The sequence below is a fragment of the Daphnia carinata genome, chromosome 1 (genome assembly GCF_022539665.2).
Source record: "Daphnia carinata strain CSIRO-1 chromosome 1, CSIRO_AGI_Dcar_HiC_V3, whole genome shotgun sequence".
Lineage (NCBI taxonomy): Eukaryota > Metazoa > Arthropoda > Branchiopoda > Diplostraca > Daphniidae > Daphnia > Daphnia carinata.
The window spans coordinates 6,176,893-6,196,745 of record NC_081331.1 but is presented as its reverse complement, the minus strand read 5'-3'; the positions used below and the strand labels follow the sequence as shown (position 1 = coordinate 6,196,745).

The window sequence follows — 19,853 nt, the reverse complement described above, 5'->3', positions numbered from 1 at the left end:
GGCAGAAGCAGTAGAAGATCATATTGTACGTTTTAAAATTTTATTTATTCAGGTTATTGATGATTTACTTATTTAACTAATTTTAATATTATCACTGATTGAAGCACCATGAAAAGTTGACTAATGACACCCAAACTACACTTCTAGTATTACAAAATGGGGTGGGGATTGTACAAAAATGTTTCTCTGAGCTGTCGGAGGGCGCTAATGTCTGCCCAAGATTTTTAGTACGGAGCTACCCATCTCCCCTCTTCTCTGGATGTATATTATTTGTATTGCCATTTAGCAACAACCACGTTTGCCGGCGTCTGCGAAGTTTTTTTTTCCCCTTGCGTCTTCTTCATTTTCATACTTATCGCGTAAAAGAAATATTAGCCGCATAATAGTTGAATCTGCGTTGAAAGAACGTGTTTCCCTGCGAACTTTTTGAATAATGGATTTCCAAAATCGAGTTGGTGGTAAAACAGGAGGAGGAGGTGTAGCATCATGGTCAGAATCAAATCGAGATCGACGTGAGCGTCTGAGACAATTGGCCCTCGAAACCATCGATCTCAACAAAGACCCATATTTTATGAAAAACCACTTGGGTATTTTTTTCTAATTATAAATTTTGGTGTATATTTTTGACATTGATGATTTTGTTTAAACAGGTACCTATGAATGTAAGCTTTGTCTGACACTTCACAACAATGAGGGAAGTTACTTAGCTCACACTCAAGGCAAGAAGCATCAGAGTAACTTGGCTAGACGAGCTGCAAAAGATGCCAAAGATTCTCCTATTCAGGTATTTTTTTAAACTTTATGATTGTTTTAAATAGCAACCTCTAGTTTTTTCTATTGTGTGTAGCCCTCTTTGGAGAAAGCTCGTGTAGACATCCGGAAATTCGTAAAAATTGGTAGACCAGGTTACAGAGTGACGAAACAGCGTGATCCAACATCTGGTCATCAGAGCATGCTTTTCCAAGTTGATTATCCAGGTAACTTCCATTTACATACTGGTGTTGTCAAATATCTAGTAAAGTGCATGTGATATTTAATGGAATTCCATTTTCCAAAAAGATGCATATTTCACCAAAGCTAATGAGGTCTAATTCTTCCAACAGAAATTGCTGAAGGAGTTGCACCTCGTCACCGTTTTATGTCAGCTTATGAGCAGCGTATTGAACCACCAGACCGTCGTTGGCAATATCTGTTGTTCGCTGCTGAGCCCTATGAAACAATCTCCTTTAAAGTAAATTTTTGTTATTATAAGTATTCGTTATGTAGGGCGTAATTCAAATGAAAATTATTTTCCATTCTTTTAGATTCCCTCTAGAGAGGTTGACAAAAGTGAAGGTAAATTCTGGACCCATTGGAACAAGGATGCCAGACAGTTTTTCCTTCAGTTTTCATTCAAACTCGATGGCCGTAAGCCCTCCATGGCCCCTCCACCTCCTCCACCTGGAATTCCTCGACCTCCAGCAAATTTACCTCCTCCACCGGGAGTAATGGGCATGGCTCCACCTCCTCCACCCCGACAAATGTACAATTTTATGGGCTGAATTTAATTTTGGTATTGATCCATCTTCTTTTTCATAACAACCCACGCTGTGGGTGGAATACAATATCATACAAAGCCAGAAAATCAATTTTTTGGTTCGGTTGCACTATGTGTGTAAAATATTAAACCGCTTAAGGTGTTCGCAAATCCCTCAGTAGCCAAGTGTTTCTCAAAATAAAAATTTTCGTGCCATAGGCGGTGAAATGAGTCCGAAAAGGCGAAACTGGAAATTAGGTAATGAAGGATTGTGGTTGTAAAAAGCAACCTACGTGGCGTTCATGCGGAAGGATAACTTGCATTAGTTTAGGATGCGACCTGAATCCGTTCAAAAATGCTAATCTATTCAAATTATGACAAGCCATAAGTTGAATAATTTTGTACTAAAAGTATACTGTTTTCTGATGACCCTTCTACTACCACACGGAATTCTATAATAAATTGTACGTTACTCAAAATTGAACGCTGATTTCAGTAAAATTCGGTTTTACTCGTCAAAGCGGCAGTTTTCTGAACATATTGAATATTGTGATGTAACGCCACTACATGGTGCATGCAATCGTTTTTTATTTTCTTAATATTTCTACTGCATCGTGCTAGCGCTGTAGCGTACTGGCGCGCTAGTATTGCATCAAATATTCCATGTATTTCAAGAACGATTAACTTAATGAAAAAAGCAATTTTCCCGGAATCAGCATTCCATTTTGAGTATATTCTGTGATATTCAACTAATTCCGATGAGGGTCAGTTTTTGTTAAAAAAAAATTTTAAGCCCGACTAAATGAGCCCGACTTTTCGTTCGAATGTACTGTATGTAGGGGATTAATTAGAAATCTGACCGTTAGATGGCGATAGCAGTAAAACAGAAAAAAGTATGGCAGTCCGTTTTACCCCCCCCCCCCCCCCCCCCCCCCCCCCCAAAAAAAAAATATCGGCCTTTTTTTCTGTTTCCCTGCTATCGCCATCTAACGGTCGGATGATGGTGACAGCAACCGAAACAAATGCCAAAGGTGACACATGCTGGAAAAGCTTGATACGAATGTGTAAGCGTAGTTTTGGAATTCCGAGGTGCTAGCCGGCTGTTTGGTAAAACTTCAGTTAAATTTGGTTTCAATTATGGCAATCCGTTTTACCCAAAAAAAAAAAAAATTTTGGCCTTTTTTTCTTTTTTACAGCTATGGTCATCTAGCGGCCAGATTCCTATTTAATTTTCTCATTCATTCCTTCAGACATGGATTGGATAATATGGTTACTTGAACACTGGATTTGCAAATGCAGTACAGCTGACTTATGTTTCATATGGTTAGTTGGAGATTTCCCAGGCAAAATTTCTAGTAACTCAGCATTTGTTACCATCTTTACTATAATTTTATACAGTATCCTGCATGTTTCATTAATTAAGATTTAAATCCTTTTATAGATTGTCACATCAGTGAGCAAGGTTCAGTTTAGGGATTGAGAGCCCTCAGCGACTATAACACCTAGCCCATATTCCAATTGTAGCACTTGATTCCTGCCACTGATTCTTCAAAATGCCTATCTTGTATGGAATGCTTGACAGCCAAATGGTACTCCGACGTCACATAAATATCAATTGTTTACTTTATTTACATTTATTAAAAATTTTTGAAGGAATGATTTAAACAAATGCCAAAGGTGAGACATGCTGGAAAAGCTTGATATGAATTTTTAGACATAGTTTTGGAATTCAGAGGTGCAGCCGGCTGTTGGGTAAAACTTCATTTAAATTTTGTTTCAATTCAATATATTTTAGTTACTATTTGTGTGATAACGCAAAGGATTGCGCCATCCAGGCAATGTGGATATTCTGCCATGTACATGATAAACCGAGGATTCTTCGTCAACATGCAAGATGTTACTCCCTGGTAATGCTTTTCTGCTGAGTTTGTTTAGTTTTCTAATTTTAATCGTCAATGTTGTATTAGTAAACTACTGTTGGTAGAAAAGCTGATACATTGGGAAAACATTATGGCAAGTGATATAAATAAATCACCATAGGTCAGTTGTCTTGCCTTCACAATTGCAACGAAGATGAATCATGGAGTCAAAAACATTGAAAGGTTGTACTATTTTAAATTTTTAAATTGTTTTAATTGGTGTATCGCGAAGTGCTGATACATGTGTAGAACATGCTGGAATTCATGTCATCCTGGAGAGGACTAAAAAAAACGAGCTTTATCCACGAAACAGCTCATTAATCATGTCCCAAACGATTGTCTGCGTCAGCTAGCAATCTTTCAATGGCTAACAAGCATTTAATAGTTTCGAAAATCGCGGTTTGCACTCCCTAAGGCGACATCCTTAATCCTCTTCTGTCAATAGATTTGAGTGCAACCATTTCTATTTTGAACAGTAGCCTACGAAATTCTTTTTCCATAAAACCAGGTGATATGATGTTGTAATGGAAATTGTTGTCAAGACTGCCGAGCCCAGGTACATTGTTTACCTTAACGTTTAGTGATCAAAACAACGAACTTTGTAACCTATCTGTTTTTTATGGTGCATGGAACGTCCAACCGGAAAGCCCATGGAAGATCTCTGTGTCCAATACGAAGGGTTCTTTCAAACTTTCGTATTCAAGTTTGGGCTATGATGATCATTTGCAACTGCGTAGCCTTTTAGAAGCTCCTGCCAGGAATCTACAGGAATATGGCAGATGATGAATTTATGTACCATGTAAGCGATATCAATAAGAACGTCTTATGCTTATCTATGTTTTATTTTCTTAATTTAGATTAATAGCAATAGTGAACCTGCGAAGGTTTCTGGTTGGGATGTTATGACGAAAAGTTATAATAATTTAAAGTACGGAATTGAATTTCCCTCCATCAGTCGCCTGTGTATTCCCGCGTATTACGGTATTAATTATTTAAAAATTGAAGTGCATATCTGGGCTCCCTTCCTTTCCGTAGCCCCGTTTCCCCTTGACTCGTAATAAGCCCGTAGGGGGTCATGCCCCTACTGTACGGTATATATAAAAATAACATATACCGAGGTTTGGAGGGCTCTGGCCGGAAAGGGGACGTGGGGTGCCGCTTCGTCCGATGATGTGTTCACGGAGGGTGACGTGGCTGCCCACAAATCCGAACTAAAGGTTAATCGCTCCTGTAAAAATGTTCCAAATCTTCAGCTCTTCTTCCGGCTTCTCTTAGCCAATCACCGGGTAATCTCCCCGGTGGGTCAACAAGGCAGTGTCTCCCCCTGCCTGGGTTGACGGCAACTTTTGAAAGGGCTATTGTGCCTTTTTAAAGTTGCAAAAATAATTGTAATGTGCAGAGAATTGTCAATAAAATTTTTTTAATAAAATATTTTTTGCAAAATTCGTTTCTTTCATTGTCTTTGGTCGCTATTTTCATTCAATACATTAACCAATTTCTGTTTATTTGGCTTGCTCAATTCACCTTTATTGTTTATGCCACCTTTGATGGTAAGCATTGTTTCTAATGGTTTATCTTTAATCTTTAAGCATTCATTTATTATCCAGGGATCGAACCCTAGATGTTCGGCATACCGCGGCGATGCTCTACCAATGAGCCATGAATCATATAATGTCGAGTTGGCTTTTTTCTAGTCACTTGCGGACTTGCATTTACACTTAGAAGAAAACTGAAATGCAATACTGCAATATTTTTTCCTACATTTATTCTGCTTCATTTTTATGCATCTACTGAGGTTTGAACCGTAGGTAACATACATCGCAGCTAAAGGCTCTACCGCAGAGCTATGCACATTATGAAAGCTAAAGACAGATAAACATATAGTTCTGAAAGACTGCGTAAACATCCTAGACGATAACATATGATATGCGGTAATAAAATATTTAGATATATCTCGTGGCTCAATGTTAGAGCATCGGCGTTGCACGCTGAATGTCTGGGGATCGGTTCCACTACGAGTAAAATAAAATACAAATATAAAATTACTTCAGAAAATATCGAGGTATTACACGTTCTTCCTTTAATCTAAGTTGAAGAATTCAAAAAGTGTAATAAATAATAATTGAATACTTACAGATAAACGATAAACCTATGGGAATAATGCATACCTCACGGTGGCAAAAACAATAAATATAAAATGAACAAGCTAAACGTTAAAAAAAAGTTGATAAATGTAATGTGTAAACACAGCGAAAACAGACAATGAAAGAAACGAATTTTGCAAAAAATATTTTATTAAAAAATTTTATTGACAATTCTCTGCACATTACAATTATTTTTGCAACTTTAAAAAGGCACAATAGCCCTTTCAAAAGTTGCCGTCAACCCAGGCAGGGGGAGACACTGCCTTGTTGACCCACCGGGGAGATTACCCGGTGATTGGCTAAGAGAAGCCGGAAGAAGAGCTGAAGATTTGGAACATTTTTACAGGAGCGATTAACCTTTAGTTCGGATTTGTGGGCAGCCACGTCACCCTCCGTGAACACATCATCGGACGAAGCGGCACCCCACGTCCCCTTTCCGGCCAGAGCCCTCCAAACCTCGGTATATGTTATTTTTATATATACCGTACAGTAGGGGCATGACCCCCTACGGGCTTATTACGAGTCAAGGGGAAACGGGGCTACGGAAAGGAAGGGAGCCCAGATATGCACTTCAATTTTTTAAATATAAAATACCGTCTCGGGAATCCGAATGAAGTATAGAAACGTCATGTCATCCCTCCAATCATTACAATTTATTCCGTGTCTTGCCCCAACCAAGAATCTTTTCAGATCCAATGTTACTACTAACCTATACTGAGAAAAGAAAAACAACACCATTAACCATCTTAATTGTTGCTCATGTGACTTACATGACTCATAGATTCAACTTCTGGCAGAAGCTTGGGAAAGGCCATACAAATTGCAGATGAAAATCATTGTATAAGGCTCTTGAATGATAAAATAGCACCCGTGGAATGTTGCATTGTTGATAGGTGTGTTCCCAGTATGCTGAAAATCCTTTCCTATTGGATAAATTTTTTTTTTGTAGATTAGACATGGTTGGCAAAAAGGAGGAGAAATGCTTCGTCATAAATTCAAAATTTTTTCAAGAAAATTCCGTTCATACCTAAAGAGTCCATGTATGATGTTCACTACTGCAATGCCAGCAAAGTGAAACATCTTTAGGGCCATTTAAGTACCCAGCTTCACCAACACTCTGAACGTAAAGGGCAAGTTGTTCTTTAGCAAGAGAAGCAGAATTATTTGAGGCTTCTAACTGTGACAGAACTATAAAGGATTGCTGTTATACAAGATTCATTTACACAAGATGGTACCTCTCATTAGACAATGTGCATACTCTATTACTTTACCTCATACCTTAATGGTAATGCACTCTCAGTGTTTTTTCAACTGTAGGCTCACTCTTCCATCCTGTAACACTTCCAGACTTGACTTGATCCCCGCTAAAATTCTGTGAATGCAAAATAATAGCATTAAAAATACTTTTTCGATAGACAAAAAACCAAAAAGTACCTAATCCATGTTTGATGTTGAACTCATGCCATTTCTGGGTTTTCGTACCAGGTACCACACCCATTTTCGGCAGTCTTTATGGTAATATTAATCAAAGCCACATGTACCACTATGAAATGGATGTTGAAAAGCAAATAGAAACCTGTTAAGATGGATATCAGGAGAATCAGAATAGATCTTAATAACGGAAAAGAACACAGAAATGTAGCTGTGAAAGCATATCACTTTAGAACACAGGATGAGGTATAGATCATCTAAGACTAGATACCCCCCCCCCAAAAAAAAAATATCGGCCTTACTTTCTGTTTTACTGCTATCCACCGTTAGATGGCGATAGCAGTGAAATAGAAAAAAAGGCCGATATTTTTTTTTTTGGGGGGTAAAAATCGGATTGCCATAGTCGAGTGTTTTTAGTCGTCGCTAGATGACGTTAACTTGAAATGGAGTTTTAAAAAATTTATAGGTACATAATCTCAATTTAGGATTGAACGAAAATCATGGAAATAAAGTTTATTTTTCCATTATTTTTACAAAGTTGAACTAAACTTGTTGTTTTTAAAACGTTTGGTTTACCGAGAGAACCAATAACTTAATCGAAATCAGCGTTTCATTTTTTAATTATACCGTGTTATTTTTCCATTCTCCGAGGTTATCAGCAACTTTGCGAACACCGGGCGGCCTCGAGTTATGCTACTACTCTATGATAGTATAGAACTATGGCACAATGGTAGTATTCTATTTTATTCTTGGTCGAAGCCAGACGAAATAAGACAGCTGACATAGCAATGGAATTGTTCAGTTGTTGACTTGTCTCGCAGATGTCAGCACATGGCGACCCCAGAACTTATCATGCAATCATGATGCAATGCAACTGGAATCTGTCCCAGTTACCTATCAATTTAACTTCATTCCATTAATGAAACTAAAGCAATTTTAGTATAATTGTTCTTGTATATACTTGTTCAATACAACGTACTTTCCAAAACACTATCGTTGAATAGGCGGAGTATTTTACATGCACTATAAAAAACGTCAGTTAATTCTATTAAAGGTTTTCTTAAATCACCGATGATTTAACGTACTTGCAACACGCTGTTACAAATGCAAGTGTAGCCCAGATTGTTAAGACAAAAAAAAAACGGTTGAACGAAATGGGATAAAACGAAACGATAACAAATGTTCCTGTAACAATTCGCGATGCTCTTATAGAGTTCGTGCGTATAGTTGCATATTTGAATTGTTCGAAGTTCACGAATTTTCAGTGTAATTCCACAATATTGGGATAATAAACCTTTATAAAGACTATACATAAATCGGTGTAAGCAATTTTTGCTTATAGTACTTACATAAAACCGGTACACATGACATTTTACTGGACTCCTGCTAGGACATGAAACGACTAGTTTTGAAAAAGCGTTAAGTTCGCTTTAAATTAAATCATTTAGAAGTGATTTGTCAAACGCTGTTCCTGAGGCAGTTCTGTCACAACTATAAGTGTGGTAGTGTCCAGTTCCAGTGTGGCTAAACCATTTTCTAATTTTAAAACATGATTGGAGCTATGATATTTCTGTGAAATCTGCTTGAACATAAAATCTGATTAGCTACTAGATGAATCACCATTTTCCGTAAGCCGAAAAGAAATTAAGTTTTCCGACTGAAACCATTTCGCACTGAACACTAAACACAACACCGAACGTGAACGTTGAGAAATCAAGAGAATCATAACCAACTTGACATGTCCCATGTATCTACTCATGTAGAAAATCATCTGCTTGTGCGATCAGGAATACAGGTCAAGAATTTTTCCTTGAAAGACCCCCAGTAAGTCATCATCGCCAAACATTGCCTCACGGCAGACCATTGATACGGTTGTGTTATTGACAAACAGGTGTGATTAGTGAGTAGCTTTCTACGGAATGTCAGCATCTCTTCCTGCTTTCTGTTCTTTGCCTACAATTCTAATGAAGGAAAATTTGGTAGGTTATAACTTTGTTCGAAGTATCAGAAGTTTGCCACACTCCTAAGCACCAAAAACAGATGGTTACTCCTTAAAACATCTTATATCACGTTCTTAAAAAACTATTGAATTAGCGAAATATTTTTCAATAAAGGTATTTGTCATGCCATAGATATTTCGGCGTTGATTTCCAAATTGTCATTTCAATAATGATTACAAACCGCATAAAACCTCGACGAATTCAAGCGACGCAATGATTCTCAAACCACACCAACTACAGAGCGACAAGAAAAGCAGGTTTTGCTTATCCCAAAGCATATGTTTTCCCTTCATAAAATTTACCTTCACTAAACAAATAGCACAAATGCTGGGCATGCTAAGCTAAAAAACATTAATAATTCATATATTGAGCAACTGAGCTAAAAATTGTTTCCAAGTTGTATACAAGTAGGTGGCTTACACCTACAGCTTCTACTGTCTAGATAATGATGAACTTACCTTTTTACCAAATTTAAAAACTATGATAATGCATAAAAAATTCTAAATTTACCTTTCTAACTATTAGATGCAACTTTTTCCTGATATCCAAATTGCAAACAACATGGTAAAGGACATGCCATACACTTGCAGTTGATTTCAATCTTGTCCTTCCTGTCAAACAATATTTCATAACTACAAATACCGAATCTAATAAATAGTTATACCCACTTACCAATTTGTAACTTGTTTGATTTGAAATTTTAGTTAGCTGGCTGTGGTGGATACACGGGTTCCACACAAAAGACTTAAAAGGCATACAACATCAGGTATGTGGAATCAACTAAAATAAAAGATGACCATCAGACATCATGCAATTTTAGGTAATCACTCGAATTGAGAGAATGAAATCTTCACCAAGCGGAATTGCTTAGCTGATATTGAAAAACCTATGCAGTGTAAGGAGACTGGGAATTTTTGGTAGTAAAAAAGCTTAGTACTATGCAAAGCAAACAAAACTGTGGTGGCTAGTGGTAGAATGTTGCCAGTCTGACGCCACTTCAGAAATTATGTTCAAAAAAATTCTGGTATATGCGAGTTGTTTTACATCACAACAATAGTGAAAAAAAAGTGTCTTCCAATCCCTTCAACTTAAGAAGTAGTTGATACTTAGGAGAACATGACGATCAGCGTCACGAATGCCGATTTTAATACGTTGTAAGTTTTTCCATTTTGTGAAACAACGAGGCAAAGCTTCGTTTTCGAATGACACCACGAGAATCAGTCAAACACTTTAGTTTAAACAGCATTTACTATGCTTCCATCTAGTGTCAATGAAAGTCTTCAGGACACCATAATGGCTTCTTGTGCTTCCAGGTTCCTAACCAGGTTTCTCTATAAGGTGAAAACGTTACTTTGGACATTACCATTATCTGCTGAAGAACAGTACCATTTTGCGTTCAGCTGCACGTCACTTTATTTTTGAAAAAAATTGGACGAACATTTACGAGCACCCATGAATTAAGGCTGAGCCCCGATTACCCCAGACCCTGCTTACTACACGAAGATATTGGCCGAACAATACGTAAATATTTCTAATAAAACAAGAACAACGTCTGCGAAAGGAAGCACGGCCTCTGTTACCGATTCTCTCAGGGTGAGCCATCTAGAGTCTACATAAAAACAAACAGCTACACGTTCAGTCGGTCTGCCGCTCCTTTGTCCTCCCTTATTCTCGAAACTGAAAAGTTGAAAACGCGACAATCCCTATCGACCACGTGACAATATCAATTCGAACGCAACTACATGAAAAACGATACCACAATGACCTCCTAACCAAATGAGTTCTGAATCACGAACGCCGTGCATGCCATCTATGATTAAGCACAGTCATCATTCAACGGGGAAAAACCGTACTAATGGTGTTCGTTTGAGTATCGACAGAATTCTTATCGGGAAATTAAGAAATTCGTTCCATAGAAATACAGCGCGGGGCATATTTTCATATTTTCAAGCCGAAAGCACTGAGCAACGACGCATATTCTCTCGGAAAAAACAAAAATAATAACCAATGTTGATTGCCAAATAATCTGTTTCTCAGAGATGGGGGGTCACCGTTGTGAGGTTATCTGAGCCGATCATCTTCTAGGCGATAAAAACTCGGTCAGCTTTTGTGGGGAGAAGGGTCACTGGCTTTTCCGGAGGGAAAAGAGCAGTTAGAAGAAAAAACAAAAACAAAAAAAATAAAGATTTTTAAGAGTTGAGAAGGCTTACGTTTTTTTTCCCGTTAACAATGACGAAAGCTTGTCCAAGACGAAAGAAAGTAGTGGCAAGATAAGGAACAAGCAAGGTATTTGTCCACCTTCACTTTGCCAAGAGTAAGCGAAGTGAACTGCAGAAAGAGAAAGAGAGGGAGATACGTTTCTTTTTTGTTTTGTTTTTATCACGGCGGTTAATGTTTTCCTAGCCGCACGACACAAGAAAATGTTGACTGTTTGGCGCCAATGGACGTCTTTTTTTTTTTTCCTTCCCTTCTTCATTTTCTTATCGGAACCCAAAAAGGGCCTCCCCCATTCATGAACGCGCTAGAGATAAGCCTAAATAGTGCTGAGGGGCGCAGTACGCGGACACACGCCAACTCTCGAGGAGGATCCAGCATCTCAACTGAGACGTTGCGCCGTTCCGCCCTGCAAACCTACGAAAGAGCCGGGCTTGCTAGACACTGCACATCATTTTGCTCCTTGCTAAAATCAGAAAAGAAAACAAATGCATTTTTTTTTTCCCGTAAAGTCCATATTGGCTTCTGCACGATCTTGCGTGCGTTCTTATTCAAAACGTATCGTTCGCCCATATGTTCTTTTTTTCCATTTCGGTCGATGCGCGTTTGATTTTTTTTTTTTTTTTTTATGAACGGAAACGCAATCGTCTTGTGTTTCAATGCCATCGTCACGCAGTTAAGAAACTCTATGCCCATAGGGGTGGGCGAGGAAAAAAGAGGGGAGATAGACAAACTATACTCACGATTTGTTTATCCTTCACATTTGGAAAAGAAAGAAATGGGTTGCAGTTTTATTACCCCCGTTGGTGGGTCTTCCTAATGGATAAACTAGGCCGAGACCAATAGTCTTCCAAGCTGATTCAAACACGTACGTATAGCCTTTTGCCTACTCCCGCCTTCCCTTAAAAAAAAACAAAAAACAAAAAAAAAACAAATAATAATAATAATAAACTAACCCCGCTACTATCTACCACAAAAGATCGATTTAGGCAAAGTGTTTGGGGTCGTCCCTCCGATAGACAGACGTGATGGTTTGAAAAACGTTTTGTAAATGGATGTTTTTCCCCTTTTATTTTGCCCAATGGAGACGAATGAAACTGTCAGAAAGTGGGCAAAAAACAAAAAGAAAAAAGAAAAGATGCTTTTCTAGCTGCGGAGATGTGACTTGTCCTCTGCACGGCTCATCATCGTGTATACATACAAGCGATCAAAGGCCGCTTTTAACGATCACCGTCAAATGACAACACAACGCCAAATAATAAAATAAAATAAAATAAAGAAATAGAAAAGGCTGAAAGCGGATAAGCCGAAAGGATTATTAGAGGTGAGATGGGCCGGTAATTCTCTTCGTTTATCGCGAGAATAATCAATGAGTAGAAAGTCTCTTCTCTCTGTTGTGTGTGTGTGTGTGTGTGTGTGTGTGTGTGTGGTGTTGCCTATATTTACAGTATAAATCTATCTATTTATTGTCTATATAAGAAACATACATGTGTATCGGTGATGGCCTCATCTGAAAGGGGGGGAGTCTGCACGCTAAGAGTCTGAGACGTAGAAGCCAAGGACAGCAAGAGGAGGTGTACACACAAGTGTAAAAAGAGTCCGAGCCCCGGTGGGAGGAGAGATGAGAGATGAAAGAGAGAGAGAGAGAGAGAGAGAGAGAGAGAGAGAGAGGGAGCTTTGAGGCAGCAAAAGGCGGACGCGGCATACAAGTGGCGCTTAGTTTGAAGTCTGCCGCCCGTCACGATACAACGTCCGTCTTATAGTTCCCTTCATTTCGAAAGCCCAACGGGATGATAATGTTCTACCGGAATTCTTCCTACCCAACAGTGTAACAAAGAATTCACAGTGGTGATCTTCTCCAATTTATACAAGTTTCACGAAGAATCTGGACCTGCTCAAGTGTTGTTCCATTTATTGCTTTTCTTCTTCTTCTTCTTCTAAAAAAACAAAACATGTCGGCTTATGACAACGTGTTCCAACGTCCGACGTCGCTCTTCTTCGCGTCGAGCAACAAGTTGAATCACCCCCACCACAACAACAACATGAACAGCATGTTGAACAGTCCCATCGGCGGAGTGGGTGCCAATGGCGGCCACATGATGATGAACGCGGCCAGCAGCGGCAACAGTTTGGGCGGCATGAACGACGTGTTCTCCGACGAGCAAGAGGACCAAATCGTGCCCGACTGTTCCGTGGCGCCAAAGTTGGACTTGTCGCCGATGAACGAACCGTGGGTCAACGGCGTCGCGTCCAACGACAGCAGCTGTTCTCACGGTTTCCTCACCACCGCCGTCCACCTGAGTCTCCAAGAGGTTAGTCTCTTTCCAAAAAATTATCAATGACTGCGTTCCATTCATCGAGCCGGTTTTGTTTTTAAATTCCCATTCATTTTTCTGACTCTCATTTCTTTCTCTTTTTTTCTGTTACTACATAGTAGACTGGGGAGGTTAAAGTAGGTTAGGCTGGTTAATGGTCAATGCCGTGTTTTCTCTCGACTGGAACAACGAAAACAAAAAAAACCAGTTGAGAGCTCCACATGTGTGGCCCGATTGACGGGCAAATAAAAACAAAATAAAAAAAAAATTTCCTAATTAAAAAATGACGTTGATTCTATTTATAGAAGTTCATATCGCCAAGATGAATTCGAAACGGCGCTGTGCGTCTGACTGATAACATTTCTTTCTTTCTTTCGTTCTTTTTTTTTTTTCTTCCTTCCTTGACTCTGTGCGTGTGTTTACTATTTTTTTTTCTTTTTTATTTATTCATCTCGTTCTTTCCGAGGGGTTTACTCGTGAAAATTTACGACGATTGCCCGTCTTTGGACTCAAAGTTCGCTCGCCCCCTGTTGGACCTGACGATAAAGAAAAAAAAACTACACATATAGGGACGCATAATGTAACAAGTACTAAGAGGAGCAGGAACACACTTTTTTTTTTTTGTTCTTATCTGGCATTTCTCGCTCTTTCCGACCGTGCGTGCAATATTGCGTGAAACGCATAAAGCTGCACCGTGGCTGCGGCAATCCTACCCTACAGAGATTACGTCGATATTGCACGATGAAAATTGTGCCAGCTGAAAAGAAAAAACACGTCCGTTATATTTGTTATGTTTATTTCGGAAAAATAAAAATGAAAAAAAAAAAAAAATCTCAGTCCGAAACGGGATTAGGAAAGGGGGGGGGGGGCTGATCGAATGTCCGAACTCCATGTGCGAGCATGTGCGGGCGTGCGTAATGTCTCGCTCAAGTGCGTTGTGTAGACATTTTGTCGACGATGACGGGCCGCCCTGTTTGCTCTTGTATTCCTTTTTTCGTTCTTCTGGACCTGTGAAATGTTATGACACGACAAACTCTTTGGCTTCAAAATAAAAAAAAGGGAACATCTCGTAAACATTGCCTATTGCCCCCCCCCCCCCCCCCCCCCCCCCCCCCCCTCGCTTGACGTGCCATCCAAAGTGAAGAAAAACGCGGTTGTTGTTGTTTGTTGTTACCAGTAGTTCCCAAACAAATCAAAACAGGAGGCGGCTCAAGAACTCTTTATTCGGCCTTCGTATTGTCCAGTATCCGTGTATTAAAAAAAAAAAAAACTGAAGAAGTTAGACCGAAAAGGAAAAACTAATATAGGGAAAAGCAAACGCATTTCGCATACTCCATTTTTAGAACGGCATATTACAGGTTGTATAAAAATAAGATTTTCTTGTTTGGGTCTCATTTTCCAGGGCAGCAAAAGACCCATTTTTCAAAAATTGCACTCTGCTATTGTCTCAATTTTTTTTTTTTGTTATTGGGGTCTGGGAGATTAAAGTAAATAAATCAAACATTTTTCACCGAAAAAGCGAGTCAAAACAATGACGAAGGCAATTATAAAGAATGCAACCCTTCGTTCTTTTTTTTTTTTTTTTTTTTTTTTTTTTTTTTTTCTTGAAACATTGTGAGTGTTGTTGTCCTGTATCGAAATTAGATTTATATCCGGAGCGATAAGAAAGATTAGCCGTCAAAATCAGCCAATTACCATGAATATTGGCCTTTTCCTATTTGAGAACAATGCGTTTCGCTTTTATTCCTTGTTTTGTTTTTTTTTCGTATCGATTTACTTTGAAAAATGAGTGGCACTGTCCTATTGCTGCCCCGCTCGTTCGCGGAATAGCCACAGGTAAAAGCGAAGGAATCTAGAAGAAGAAAGACAAAGACACAGAGGAATGTGTCTGCCCTTTTTTTTTTGAGGGGGGGGGGGGGGGATTACGTACGAAAAATCAGAGGGAAGAAAAAAAAAATGAAAATTTATTTACAAAAAGGAAATAAGAAAAATGTTGGGTGAAATTGAACGAGAGAAAGAGAGAGCGCGGCATTGCGACTCGCAGAGAAAGAAAGAGAAGGGACGCAAAAGCAAAAAAAAAAAAAAAAAAAAAAAAAATCAAATATAATGCCGAGGACAAGATGGCCGCTCTCGTATGACTAGATGAAACGTGAAACTCGGAAAACTACGTAGCGATGCCCGTCTGTTGCTTATGTACCCTCGGGTTATATTGCTCTTTTATCGACTCACGCTCTCCCTCTCTCCCGAACTCCCCCATGAACACCGCCACCAATAAACAACGCACGATATGCACACACACACACACACACGGTAGAGATATAGAGAACGGGCCCCAAAATAAAATAGCCGGACAGAAGAAACCAAGTCTTGGCTTTCCTATCACCGTAATTAAAGCAACAGTTTGAATATGGGGATTATTGGTTTTGACCCTGCAGCCATCATTTCACCCATTCATTTTTTGGCATGAAGAAATTCAACTGCAATATTTTCACAGATATTGCGAAATTGATTGCAACCTAAATTTCGGCTTGTCCAGCCAAAACAATTTGAATTTGGGGCGTAAGAGGTGAGACCGTGTCAGGTGGTTTCCGACCGTTCTTGACGTTTCTTCTAACGCCAGTCAATCAACACCAAATTCATTATCACGTTTAGTTCCATCCTATTTGCGGTAATAAAGCCTCAATCAGTGCTGCTTGTATGAGAAGGGGAGGGTAAAAAGGAGGCGATGGAAACGAGGAGGGTGTACCCCCAACTGTCGGGGTCACGATCCGTAGGCTCTCGAGTGTTTGAAAACGATGATGTCAGCAACAGTCACAACGCCTCATTGAAAGTCGATATAGCTTATGTATATACGCAGACTTTGTGTAACGCTGAACATTGTATGGTAATTGAAACGACTTGTTGCAATAGCGATCCTCTTCTTCTTCTTCTTCTTCTTTTTTTTTTTTTTGTTCTCTCCTGTCTGTGTGACCCTGTCATTTTTCTGCGTCCGTCCACGATGGGCGGCTATGAGACGAACCATTCCCCAAACAAAAAAATCGTTTTCTAAGTGAGTGAAGACGGACGTGTGAGGAGGGGGGGGGGAGGGGAGAAGAAAACGGGCCATCAGTGAAGAATAGATTTCCCATGAATTGCTTTTGGGGGTAATCCATTCAAGACTCTTTTCCGGGAGGGTGTGTGGGATTGGAGGGCGTGAAAGAGGAGGGCATCACGTGATTATTTAAAGCTGATAATGAATTGAATATCCTCCCTCAGTTTTCCTTTAATTGACAAACAGTGAACATGACATTGTCTTTTCCGATTGAAATCAGGGATGCGATCTGGACGCCTACCTCCTCAGCAAATTAGATTGGCCGCAGCAACAAGTCGATTTACAGCATCAGGCGGCGGCCACGCCGGCCAACGCGGCCGTGGCCGCGTCCACGGCCGACGAAGACGCCGTGTTGGGGCTGATGGATCCAGCGTTGAAAGCGCGTCGCGAGAGCGCCTCTCAGATCGACGAGTTCTTCGAAGAGGCCGTCGATGATGGCGGACGAGGTTTGCTGATGGGCCTGGCCGAAAGGTTCTCTTCGCTGGCCGAAAGTCGTGACTGGGACGACATCACGACGAGTCTCAGTAAAATCGATCCGGACAACGCGGAGATGCTCGAACTGGGACAACAACCAGCGGCCAACGGCAAACAGGCAACGCTGTCGCCGGTGAAAATCGAGCCGAGGGACGACCATCCGTCGGAGAATAATTTCGTCCAGCACGGCCGCCACGCCAGCGGACGAAGCGATTCCTCTGCGTCTTCGTTTCACCACGTCCAGCATCAACACCCGGCGACGATGATGGCACCCACGTCATCGTCGTCTTCGCTGGCGGCTGTTAGTAAAGCGGCCCTCAATCATCATTGCATCCAGCGGTTCAACTATTCCAACGGGTTTCTGCCGCCCACGCCGCCCAGCTCCGATCCCGGCTCGCCCAGTCAAGACTCTCCGCAGAGAAACAAACCTCCTCCGCCGCCTTACTCCACTCTGCTCGGCCCTCGGACTAAACAGCCGTCATCGTCTTCGTCATCATCATCATCTTGTTCGTCCTCTTCGTCGACGTCATCCACCAGTTCAACACAAGACACCGACAAACCGCCCACAAGTAAAAACACGATTGTCTTTTGTTTTTCAGCTTTTTCGCTCTGTGTGTGTGTGCGTGTGTTGTGTTTATTCAAATTCAGAACAACATTTGATTGAATTATTTTGTTATTTGAATTAGTTAAATATAATCGACGCAATAATCCCGAACTGGAGAAACGAAGGATCCACCATTGTGATTTCCCCGGATGCACCAAAGTCTACACGAAGAGCTCACACCTGAAAGCCCACCAGAGGATTCACACAGGTTGGTTTTCTTTTTCTTTTTTTTTTTTTTTTTTTTTTTTCCAATCTTCTCTTCTTGTACATTTTTTTTTTTTTTTGATGACCAGCTGTTGAATTGCATTACACACGTTGTAGATAGAAAAAGACAGATAGATGTGGAAAGACGCACGCATTCTTTGGATATAAAGCTTTGTGTGTTTCTCCTCTGCCGTGTATATTTAGAACGTCGACTACAGCCACGGCCTTCGCGTATGCTAATGGGCCATACCGAAGGAGATATGGCAATAATGGCTATCGATCAAAACCCAACCGAAAATGGGAAAAAAAAAACTCGATTCATTTTCCATTCTTTTTCTTTATTCTTAACTCGTTTTCTCTTTTCTTTTTTTTTCTTCACTTCTTTTTACGAATTCCCGCCTTCACTCGTTTCTTGCATTTTGACATCATTATCACGATAGCGTGAATGCCATCCAATAACGAATATTCACCACACATAAAAACAAAAAAACAAAACAAAAAAACAAAATGGACATCTTAAAAAATTCAGTAGCCTCGTTTTTCTTGTCATCGTTTTCATTTTCAATTTGTTTTTTTTTTTTTTTTTTTTTTTTTATTTTGATGTTTCAGACAGGTGAGAAACCTTACCGCTGCCACTGGCCCGAGTGTCAATGGCGTTTCGCCCGTTCCGACGAGTTGACCCGTCACTATCGGAAACATACGGGCGCCAAACCTTTCCGCTGCAAGGTCTGCGAACGTTGTTTCGCCCGATCCGATCACCTCGCCTTGCACATGAAGCGGCACCTACCCAAAGGCTCCAAGTGTTAACAACAAGGAAAAAGAAGAGAGAAATCAAACATCTACTATACGCGTGGTCGTCACGGAATCGAGTGGAATTTTTGCGATTGCAAAAAAACATGTTTCAATCGTCTTAATTATCACCACCTGAGCCAAACCGAAACCAAAAAAAACAGGGCGGCACTAGGAAATTCGACTAATACAATTGCATTTCATCCTCCTCTTTTTTTTTTTTTTTTTTTCTTATATGCTGCAATCTAGTATATTATAAATAATTCGAACTGTTTTCATCATTTTTCGTGCGTTACGTTTTTTTTTTTTCCGCGTCCTTTTATCTTTTTGTTAGCAATAACGCCAACACATTTTCTTTCGTTTTGTATCTTGTGTCCCTTTCATGATTGTCATTTTCTTTTTTTCTTTTTTTTGTATTCTGGCGTGAGAAACGTCCATACGGCTTTGGCACAAAGACCAACTCAACCAAAACGCGGCGCTAGCCAGACACATTTAATAATTCATTTGAAAATTTTCTTCTTTCTCTCGTCTTTTTGATCTTCAAATAATTCTTCTATTATTATTATTATTGTTACATACCGTGCGCAAAAAAAAAAAAAAACACAAAAAAAAAACGATGCGATGACATTATTAGCGTGTCAAATAATAATCACGTTCGATTATGGTCTTTCTCTCTATTTCGTATGTTGTATGTATGTCTCTCTCTCTCTTTTCGACACGCCATTCCAGTTCGATGTTTTTCGGCTCTTGTGTGTCTTCTCGTGCTTACAAATGACTTGCTTATGTTACACGTGTCCATCGAACACACATTTCGTATTCCTACAGACAACGACCACGAAATGGCAAAAAAACGGGGGGGGGGGGGGGGGGGAGGGGAAATCGTGTATTCTTATATCACCGTATAATAACGTCATCATTTGTTACGTCGTGCCTTTTTGCTATTGGCTCAAAAAAAGAAACTGGGTGATTTTTCCTTGGACCCTTTATTATTATTATTATTTTATTTTTTTTTTAAATGCCTATACAACCGAATTTCTTTCCACCTCCAATTGCTCTATCCAAAAATGTTTTATTTCTTCTTTTTCGGAGCTTCACAGACACCACGACTCACAAAAAAAAAAAAAAAAAAAATGCATAACGCATGAAGATGCG

At 39.8% G+C, this 19,853-nt stretch overlaps 2 protein-coding genes and 1 long non-coding RNA gene across 3 annotated transcripts; all 3 read left to right on the top strand.

Annotated features, from left to right (window-relative positions):
* Window positions 1-286: 286 nt before the first annotated feature.
* Window positions 287-1,551, top strand: LOC130691106 (splicing factor 3A subunit 2-like). The gene is made up of 5 exons (XM_057514012.2): window positions 287-587; window positions 651-784; window positions 848-977; window positions 1,104-1,231; window positions 1,305-1,551. The coding sequence occupies exons 1-5, from the start codon at window positions 434-436 to the stop codon at window positions 1,539-1,541; spliced, it is 783 nt and encodes a 260-aa protein (XP_057369995.1). The 5' UTR covers window positions 287-433; the 3' UTR covers window positions 1,542-1,551.
* A 1,246-nt stretch (window positions 1,552-2,797) lies between these two features.
* Window positions 2,798-3,985, top strand: LOC130691436 (uncharacterized). Its single transcript, XR_009001228.1, has 5 exons — window positions 2,798-2,871; window positions 2,958-3,105; window positions 3,170-3,268; window positions 3,337-3,423; window positions 3,484-3,985. It is a non-coding gene; the product is annotated as an uncharacterized LOC130691436 (long non-coding RNA).
* Window positions 3,986-12,934: 8,949 nt separating this feature from the next.
* Window positions 12,935-18,982, top strand: LOC130691134 (Krueppel-like factor luna). The gene is made up of 4 exons (XM_057514040.2): window positions 12,935-13,536; window positions 16,851-17,673; window positions 17,791-17,916; window positions 18,526-18,982. The coding sequence occupies exons 1-4, from the start codon at window positions 13,177-13,179 to the stop codon at window positions 18,717-18,719; spliced, it is 1,503 nt and encodes a 500-aa protein (XP_057370023.1). The 5' UTR covers window positions 12,935-13,176; the 3' UTR covers window positions 18,720-18,982.
* Window positions 18,983-19,853: the final 871 nt, after the last annotated feature.

What these genes read in the sequence shown, in the direction of transcription:
- LOC130691106 (XM_057514012.2), top strand. Translation starts at nt 434, where the DNA reads ATGGATTTCCAAAATCGAGTTGGTGGTAAAACAGGAGGAGGAGGTGTA. An exon ending in TTTTATGAAAAACCACTTGG is followed by an intron (nt 588 to 650) that starts GTATTTTTTTCT and finishes TTGTTTAAACAG; the next exon opens with GTACCTATGAATGTAAGCTT. An exon ending in CCAAAGATTCTCCTATTCAG is followed by an intron (nt 785 to 847) that starts GTATTTTTTTAA and finishes TATTGTGTGTAG; the next exon opens with CCCTCTTTGGAGAAAGCTCG.
- LOC130691134 (XM_057514040.2), top strand. Translation starts at nt 13,177, where the DNA reads ATGTCGGCTTATGACAACGTGTTCCAACGTCCGACGTCGCTCTTCTTC. An exon ending in CACCGACAAACCGCCCACAA is followed by an intron (nt 17,674 to 17,790) that starts GTAAAAACACGA and finishes TATTTGAATTAG; the next exon opens with TTAAATATAATCGACGCAAT. An exon ending in CCACCAGAGGATTCACACAG is followed by an intron (nt 17,917 to 18,525) that starts GTTGGTTTTCTT and finishes TGTTTCAGACAG; the next exon opens with GTGAGAAACCTTACCGCTGC.